General features: G+C 42.9%; 1 protein-coding gene across 1 annotated transcript; it reads right to left on the bottom strand.

Annotated features, from left to right (window-relative positions):
• Window positions 1-3,515: 3,515 nt before the first annotated feature.
• adra2c (adrenoceptor alpha 2C) lies at window positions 3,516-4,868 on the bottom strand (the record flags this gene model as incomplete). The annotated part of the gene is made up of 1 exon (XM_079220333.1): window positions 3,516-4,868. One exon carries the CDS (start codon window positions 4,866-4,868, stop codon window positions 3,516-3,518), a length of 1,353 nt encoding a protein of 450 aa, XP_079076459.1.
• Window positions 4,869-10,126: the final 5,258 nt, after the last annotated feature.

Here is a 10,126-nt window from a genome sequence, read left to right on the forward strand (position 1 = left end):
TGTTTCTGAGATAGAAGTGAGCCATCTTTACAATAATAAGATCTTTGATGTGACGTGTCGAGTCTTCTTGGCCAATCAGCGTCCCGTTTCTCGACATGCGCTCTCTGTACCTCTACTAGCGCTCTGCCTCCGTTAGCACCCCCACCCCCGCTGTCCTCCTATGGGCGCCAGGAGTGAAGCTCGCCCAGAGCGCCACATGAGCTAGGGCCGGCGCTGTTTAGGCTCCTCTTGGCGGGCCTTGCTCCAGCAGTTATAGGCTACCATGGCGAAAAGAAAGGCAGAGCAGGTCAGAAAAAGGTCTGTCTAACGTTCAAACATGAGTGGCTAGATGAAATAGTCCAAACTGACACAGGTAAGATGAAACTTTCAGACATATTTAAATATGAAGAATATGAAGTTATTAAATTGTTTATATAGGCTACCTTTAGGAAAAATGACACCATGTCAATTTAATAGGCCTAGAATTATTGTTAAGCTCTGCATTAGCATTTTTCTTTCAATGAAGTTCCACTTAAATGATGTACCTGCTGAGAAATGACTAAACACCTTTGATACTTTTATTTTTTATATATATATATATATATATCATTATCAGTCATAACCAGTGAACCAGTAATTAATTCAATTTAACTAATTAACTAATTCAATGCCAAACTGAGGCTCTATCAGCAGCTGTCTCTTCTCATCAAATTGAAGGCTGTTGGGATTATTTTTTATTGGACCTTTACGACGTAACAACACTTTTTTTTTTAAATGTTATGGATTCATGGATAAATATGAGGCGTCATCGGTAAGTTGCCTGGATTTTGCTATCGTTTGTTTGTTTTTGTTGTTGTCTGACAAAAGTCTTGTTTGTAGCTGCTGTGGTGGTCTGATCTTGAAACGGATTGCACAGCTGGACTCACAAGAATAGTAGGTTTCCAGAAACATGTGGCAAACTCGTACCGAACTATGAATAGGGGGTGTCCAGTAAAGGACGCCCGCGGACGCCCGCGGGACGGCAGAACGTTAAGTACCATATGTGTACTACTGAGCATTAACATGCGTTTCATGGAGCGAAGACATGATAACTAGTTGCCTATAAAACAAACTAAAATGAAATAGTAACGAAGCTATTTTAAAAATGTAGAGAGTAGAAAGTACAGATATTTGCGTGAAAATGTAAGGAGTAGAAGTAAAAAGTCGTCTGAAAAATAAATTGGCGGAATTTCTACTTAAGTAAAGTAACGAAGTATTTGTACTTGAAGTATTTGTACTTTGTTACTTGACACCTCTGCTTATGATGCAGATAAATAAGTTAAATTATATTCATATATATATATATATACACATCTCTTCTTCCCTGCACCTTAAGCCCAGGAGCATCTTCAAAGACCTGAGGTAAAAGGGTGCATTTCCATCCGTGCATCTTCCTGGTCGTCTGATGGGTTCTGCTTCAGATCTGTAGCACAGGAGTAAACAACTAGCTGTGTGAGGACGTGATCCGCTGCCACAGCAAGCCGTACACACTCACTGTGTTCACACAAGGGAAAGGCAGCAATGACAGAATCCACTCTGCTTCGTCATGGAGGTGACTCCAGTCAGCTTCCATAAATAAAGTGTGAAGCAGGCAGAGAGAGGAGGGATGTAGTGGACATGATTGGGGTTTCTGGCAAACTCTCACCCAAATGCATTAATTGTTCTGAGGATGTTTCATCAATTAGTCATGGTGTAACTCAGTGGTACCCAAACCTAGCCCTGTAATATGACCTCAAGTTTTTCAAAAACCACCCGCCATTTCCCAAATCTGTTCATTTGAATGGACTTTGAACTGCATTCTATTTAAGACTATTATATAACAGTGGCACTACGGTAATGTGTGTGTGTGTGTGTGTGTGTGTGTGTGTGTGTGTGTGTGTGTGTGTGTGTGTGTGTGTGTGTGTGTGTGTGTGTGTGTGTGGCAATGAAGAATGCAGTCATACAATCTTGCAATTTTCAAATGACAGTTGAAGTAATCTCTTTATTTGATCTCTTAAATGTGCTCAAAGCAGAAGAAAGTAAACACTGGCTCTTTTAGAAAAGGACAGAGGTTGGTGTAACATGAAAATCTTTCAAAGCGTTGTTCATTATACAAACAATAAATTTTTTAGCATATTGATACATGTGTGATTATGAGGCCCCACACAATTATACTGTACTGTCTTCAACTATTTACAAATGAAAAAAAGCATTAGCCCTTTTGGCTATAAATATTTTGAAATTTAAAGATGAAATACTGACTGGATAAGCCATTTTGTGTCTTTGCATGTTTCATAATGTGTGTGTGAGCAGCAGACATTAGCACAGGGTGGTGGGTGTTTGCTTTTCACTGTGGCTAAGTGCTTGTTGTAGCTGTAAGGGAGAGAAAAGACGTGTGACAGAAAATAGAATGCTGGAGAACAGAAAGACAATTGACCAGGAAGAATAAGACCTTTGAGAATACAGACTTAGATGCAGGCAGACAGACAGACAGACAATCAGTCACTTACTGGCAGTCGGGATGAGATGCAATAAACTCAGCTCACTTTATAGTCACAGAGTTTTACTGTTGTATACTCTTTCTCTTGCACACGCACGCACGCACCACACACACACACACACACACACACACACACACACACACACACACACACACACACACACACACACACACACACACACACACACACACACAGTGAAATATTCAGTGGGTGGCCATGTGCCTCAGCAGTACCTCTGTATTCCATCTGTTTTCTCAGAGGGGTACATGCTCCTGTATCCAGACTGAGTCCAAGCCACATGTACAAGTTCGCACAAAACACACGTCCTGATAAACAGTTCCCACTGCAGTGCCCATTTTAGACACTTTTGAGCCCCACACAGAACACTGATGCAGAAATATGACTTCATAGTTTTTGAGGATGAAACAGTTTTGCTACTGAAACAGTAAGCAATGAGCCCCTTTGTCCCATTGGTCCTTGTGTTGTGACTTAATAGAAAGGTAGAGAAAAATGGAGTAAGAGAGAGACAGAGAGAGAGAGAGGATAGATTCCACTATCTAGCGTCACAAGCAACGGCTCTGTGCCGATGGTCAAGGCCTTCGTATTATATTCAGTGAGTAAGATCACATTTTAACCCAAGTGTCTCTGAAAACCCTTCACTTCCTCTGCAGTTTATCCATGTGCAGCCACGTGGCGTGCATGCATCACAGTAACTGCTATGAGTCAGTTTATTGTATTTCCGTGAAAGTCAATGAGGAGGGGGAAATGAGCCGTCGCCCAAATCAGAGTCCAACAGCTGCCTGAATGGCGTTGAATGAAAGCCTCCTCTTTGAATAAGAGCTTGCACTTTAAACCCCTTTTTTCTGCACCATTTGATTGACCTTCATTTCTAGTACAATCCCTTAACGTAAAGGTGTGACAGCCTCGCAGGCCGACACTTCATCATACAGCTTAGAGCAGTTAAACATGTTCTTCTGGGTAAAATGTCTTTTCCAACCCCGTCAATGCAGGAAGCGTTCAGAAAGAGCGTTTCCATGTCTTACATAAGATCTTCTGGAAAGCTCTGCGGAAGTCCTGGTTAAAGATGGTGTAGATGACTGGGTTTAGTGAGCTGTTACAGTAACCGATCCAGAAAAAGAATTTGAACAGCGTATCAGGGATCTGGCACGGCTCCCGGCAGATCCCATACAGGCTGTAGGAGAAGAAGAACGGGAACCAGCACACAACGAAAACCCCCATGACGACAGCGAGGACGAAGGTGAAGCGCTTCTCCCGAGCGGCGGAGATCTTCTTCCTATTGATGGTGCTCCGCCGTTTGCGGCGGGATGAGAACAGCTCCATAGACTTGGAACTGGCACGTGACTTCCTGCTGGAGTATTTCGAGGCGGAGCTGCTTTTCCGGCTGGACTTCCTGTCTTTCCTGTCGTCGCGATGATGTTTGGAGGAAATGGAGCTTTTCTTAGGTTTCTCGTCTGAGGAGCTGCTGTCGTCAAAGTCGTCCTCGTGGTCCGTCGGTGGGTGTTTGGGCTCGTTAGGTAGAGGGGATCGAACTGCCTGCTCCTGGCAGTGTCCGTTCCCACGTTCCTGGTCTTTTATGCTCCCGTCCCTGCTGGACTTCAATGACCCTCCTCTGCCTGGTTCGGCTTGGTCCATCCCATTCTCCAGCGGCGAGTCCACATCCCGCTTCTTCTCTGACATTGTTCTGGTCCTGGTCTTTGCCACTTGGTAGATGCGAATATAGACCAGGATCATGATGACGCAGGGGGCAAAGAATGAGCCAATGCTGGAGTAGAGGATGTACCAGGTCTCATCATTCAGGATACACTGAGGACTTTCCTCATTGCTGCTCCTGTCCATTGTTATCAGCGGTGGGAAGGAGATGACGGCTGAGATCAGCCACGCCACCACAATCATCCCTTTAACTCTTTTAGGCGTTCTCTTTAGGTTATACTCTACCGCCTGTGTCACTGACCAGTATCTGTCCAAACTAATAGCACACAGGTGAACAATAGAGGAGGTGCAGAATAAAACGTCCAGAGCCAGGTAGATGTCGCACCAAATCTTTCCAAAAAACCAGTAGCCCATGAGTTCATTTGCCAGAGAAAAGGGCATGACCAGGGTGGCCACCAGTATGTCTGCACTGGCCAGGGAGACAAGAAAAAGGTTCTGGGGTGGTTTCAGAGCTCTGCTTGTTAAAACAGCGATAACAACCAAGACGTTCCCGACTATTGTAAACAAAATCAGAAAGCTGACAAGTCCGGCCAGACCCCAGACAGCCAGCTGGCTGTACTTGCTCTGGGAGGTGATATTAGAGGAGATATTTTCTGCATTTATCCCATCCTCCAGACTAGAGCTATTCAAAAAATCCATTTTGAGTATTGTTTTTAGTCAAGATATGATTCTTTTTTTTCTTTTCTTTTTTAATAAAATTTGCGGAAATCTATAGAAATATCAAATACAGACCTCAGTGCACTACAGAAATCTACTGCTAACGGTATTTTTCTTTTCTCCTCACCTGCGATCTTCCACCTCCTGCATGCAAGGCTCTCCTTTGAACCAAAAAAGAGGGACAAAGACAGAGACAGCGCAATATGCAGAGTATTTTAAGACCTTATTCCAAAAGCGTGCAGGATGCTCCGCAGCAGAATGTCCATAGTTGGAGAGCGGACTCCCTCCTCAACGCGTCCTCTCCCATCCCGACTGCGCCCGCATCTCTCCACCTCCGCGTCCCCGCTGTGTCCTGAGAGAGGTTTGTAACAACCACGTGTCTCTTTTTTTTCTTTTTTTTTTTACATTAGAAAAAAACTAGCAAGGGACTTGCTCCGCAGCGGAAAAAAAGATAGAGGCGACTATCGGAGTAGATGAGATGATAAGCAAGCGAAATATTATATTATCAAATTGTTTTTATAGTTGATCTGCGTTTTAGGAATATTTAAAAAGACCATAGTAGGCTGCTGAAGGAGCGCTTGTTTCATGTGTGTCCAGTTTATCTGCATTGTCAGATTCGTGGCGGACAGCTGATCAGTGACTCTTTCCCTCCCTCCTGATTTGACTTTTGGAGGTCTAGTAGCCTACGCGTGCTTGCGTCCATTTTAATGGATAGAGTCGGCAGCAGCTCCGAAGGGGAGGTCATTGCTGTCAAAACGAACAGATTGACAGCCGCGGAGTCCCCCATCAAGGAGAACGCGCTCTGCTCCGTCCTTCTGTACGCACACTGGAGGTCAGTATTGTAACAGCCAGCCCCGGAGAGACAGCCCTCACTCCGTAAATATGAACAGTTTACGATATGTATGCAATCTACACAGCTATCACGTCAATAGATAGTGCATTTTGTGTTGATTAACACAAACATGAGCATAGAAATAATCCGTGTGACCTTGCAGTGGAAACTTGTATAATTGCCGTGGCCTGTTTGTGTTGTGGTAATTGTGCAGATAAAACGATTACATGATTACAAGGCACAATTGTCATGTTCTGTTGGAGCTCAGAAACTCTCACTATCAAGAGCATTATAAATCATCTGCATGGAAAGCTGCGTGAATGCATATATGATGAATGAGCTCATCACCTGGGTGGGCTTTATCAGGCAATAAAGGGCTGAATCATCCATTACTATGACATCCAGGTTATGTTGTCTGATTTCTTGTATTTTAATTTCCCATGAAGACAAAAGCGCATGCACGCTTGCCACACAAATGTGTTGGGCTCACTTTTTCTTTCCCTCTGCTCCCTGTAAACCCCCTCAAATCTGGGTGGTGCTGCCTCATGGAGAAAGCCTTCTTCTCCGCTGGCGTACAGCCTGGTATTGAGTTGCTGGACCAGTGCGTTTATTGACCAGTCTTTCCAGCAAAGTAGTTGTCATTAATCACAGAGCGGCTCAGCCATACTGAATTAAAGAGCAGCTACAGCCGCAAGAAATGCTCAAATCCAAATTGTTCTTCATCACGGCTATGAGGTGGGATAAGGAGGTTTCAGGGTACAGGGAGACACTGTCAGGATGGTAGAGAGTCTCTAACTTGTCTCTCCACCCATCACCAAAACACCCTGCTCCTTCTCATTCTGCCTGTTTAAATTGAACTAAGGCTAGAGTGATGCTGTAGGTCAGCGTGGATGCACTCTAAGCTGATTTTGAACAGACAGACAAGCCTTATTATGGTCATTAAGTCATGTCCCAGGGCAACAGCTCTGTCCATATAATTGGGGCACCAGTGAGCGATCTCAGCTATTACCAAGCTCTTTTCTTGTTCCCAGCATTGTGCTCTGCTCAAAGGGAATACGTTGGATCTTTATGCTACAGAACAAGCCAGAAGCAAGCTATTTGGCATCAAGAAAACAGCTTTGATTACTTTTATCTCTTAAAATTGAGGCTTTGTGATTCTTTTTTCTCCTTTAAAACTAGTGACATACTGAATGATCCTCCTTTTTATGTTTCATTCGTTGTTATTCGGTTCAGTTACTGCAGTTGCACAATTTGGGGCCCTTGTTTGCTCCTTATAAACAGAGTGGTGGCAACCTGAGCCTAATGAGATTCACCTAATAGAGCTTTAAAAACGTAGTAACAACTGATGTGTTTTAACATGATAAGCCTTTTGTGGCCTGATGAAATCCAATACAGTGAGCACTTCGGTTATTGCGATTCATCACCCAATCAGCGCCTCATAATAGCTTCAAGGTATAATGCCACAGGTGTCCATCTCCTTCTTTACATGTTTAGAATGTGCATGAATGTACAACATGAGCACAGAATACTAAGTCAAGCACATACTAACAAATCTTATTCCCTAAAGAAATTAAAGCTGCTACCAATAAGAACAGGCACTTCTATTTTCCCAACCCTCAGTAATATGCTGTTGTTTCCATCTCGCCCCCCTCATGAAGGGAGGTATGGTCCCAGCTGATGACAGTGACAAATGGCATTGTTACCTGGGCAGGCAACTATAGAGCTTAGAAACAAATAGTTCAGGGAAGCAACATCTAGCTCAGGGGAGTTTCTCTCTGCTAGCATCACTTCACTAAACAGTGCCTTCTTATCTAGCGCCTTTTTGTGACAAATTACCTTTTAGGAAAAACAGTAAAATAGGACAGGATTTTTTTGGGGATTGCTTTGAAATGCAGGAGTATGTACATTTTCATAAACGTAATCCTAAATTAATCACAATACGAAATACTATTGGTGCTATCGATAATTATATTCTTCACAAATAATCTCACATCTCCAATTGATCCGAACCATTCTAGCATGTTGGGGGCGGGGCTTGTCAGAGCTACAAGAGGCCAGAGTGATTAAAAAAAGCCAGTGGCAGTTTTATTTTAAATCAGAGCTATATCTTACAGCGTAGTCTTTCTCAACCTAATGCTGCCTCCAGAGACGTCCACAGTGACCTTGGCACAGTTGTCCCTGTGAAGCCGGCAGCTGAATATCATGCTGGATGCATTTTAAACAAAAGAGATTTCTTAGCTTTTCTGGTCTAGCTTTTGTGGCCAATCAACCCTCAATGTGAACATACACGTTATCATCAATGGATCTGCACAATGACATGAAAACATTTTGCTGAGTTTTGAACATGTTCCCTCTTTTATTATTTACCAATTATTATCTGATCTTTTGCTGAAATGTTTCTTTTACACAGTAACCAAAATAGCTTTTTTTTTGCCACAATGTTTTTTTCCCATCTTTCAAAACTCCCTTTGCTCTGTCAAATTTCAACTGAATCTGTACACAGCTGCTAAAAGTGAATCTCTTATAATTGCTATTATAATAGTTTGGCTTTCTTTTTTGAAAATGTGGATGCTATTTAGTGCAAAAATAATACAACAAAACAGTATCAGTGACTTCAACTTTAATTAAAAAATATGCTTAATAGTAACTAGAAGTGTCTCTGTGCTACCTTTTCAGCGTCTTAAAAAGTGTGTATATCTATAGCACAACATATTGTTGCAGTGCAGAGACAGGTCTTCAGATTATCTAACTGTCCCAAGAAAGGTTGACTGTCCAATTATAATCGCCCCCTTACTTGAGATGAATGGCTGTGCACTGTCAGGCCCAGCAAAGTCATTACTGTCCATCTGAGTGACAGTTGGGCCAAACTGGCAGATCTGCAGGCCACTCGAGCCTTAGGCGCCGCAGGAATGTGTTAAAAACCTGGCATCCCAGACAAAGGCCGACACCAATCGACTAGGTGTTGCATCATGATGTGCACACCAGATTGACTTGCCGTTGGGGAAAAATGACCATCTGTGAAGTGTCACTTAAAGAGGTCATAGATTTGCCAAAATGACAGAAGAAACAATGCATTGACTATGAGAAGTCATCATTAGTTCTGGTTTGCCGATGGAATCAACAACCAAGAGATCATTGCATGATACTATACTAACATAAATATGGAGATGTTTAACTCATGGTACATTATCCTGTGAGTCAATGCCCCTCAATGTTAGGCTACCTCGAAGAAAAATTGTGGGATGTGGACATCAAAATTATTCCAAGTTAAGACATCCAGCTATAAATCCCCTGCAGGTATCCCCTCATAACCCGCACAGAGCTCAGCAGAGCCAAACTTGTCAGCTGGTAAAGTAAACTGCTGAATGGGATTTTTACAAGGTCCAATCAAACATGGAACCAGACTGTACTTGTAATGCACCATCTGCAGAGAAACCCATGTAAGTCTTTTTGCATTGCAGCCCCTCCTCCTTGTATACCCTGGTCAATGGATAATTAAACAGCCTTTGGTAACCACAAGGCATTGTTTCATGTGCTATGGGTTTCTCCAAGATGGCTGACACTTCAGCATAATCCCAATAAGAGAGCTCAGCCTAAAAAGCTGAAACTCGTAACAGCCCGGCGAGGCAAGGGCAAAGTTTAGGAAAAAGAGTTGTGAAGTAAAGAGAGGGAAAAGGAGTAGAAAGGGAAAAGCAAACAGGGGGCTAGAGAGGGAGAAACAATGGAGATACAATAAATTTAGCTAAAGAGCTAGATGAGACAACCCTGTCCCCTAAAAATTACGTTCCCCCAGAACTAATACGCATTCCCAATTATGTTTGATCAGAAACGTATCTCCTCCCTGATTATGTTTGTGTTTGACGTATTACACATACGTTGATTATACACATATACGTTGATTAAACACGTATGTTGATTATACACGTATAGGTTGATTAAACACATATGTTGATTATACACGTATTTTTGTTTCATTGTTTTTATGTTTGTGTTTGACGTATTACAAATACGTTTATAATCGTGTGTTTGTGTTTCTTGCTTTATTTAAGCATATTTTAATTTTTAAACTCTGCGGAGAAAAAAGAAAAGAGGGGCGGGGTGACAGCCAGCCAGTGACAGCCGGTCAGTGACAGCCGGCCAGTGACAGCCGGCTGGCCGGCCCGGGCCAGGCTCCGTGAGCCCAAGAGTCGGCCGCACCGGGAGGCGAAGACCGTTTGCCCGCCGTTGTTCGGCCAGTCTTTAGACGTCAGGCCGTCGGTAACAGCCTCCTTCACGCCAGCTCCGGACATCTTAACTTTAACAGTACGTTGTGTTTGACTTATTACAATATTTCTGTAAGACTGTTTAGATGTGGTCAGAAATGTTCTGAACACATTCATATCAGTTAGTATTTTGAAAACCGGAATTT

This window comes from Taurulus bubalis, assembly GCF_910589615.1.
Source record: "Taurulus bubalis genome assembly, chromosome: 6".
Lineage (NCBI taxonomy): Eukaryota > Metazoa > Chordata > Actinopteri > Perciformes > Cottidae > Taurulus > Taurulus bubalis.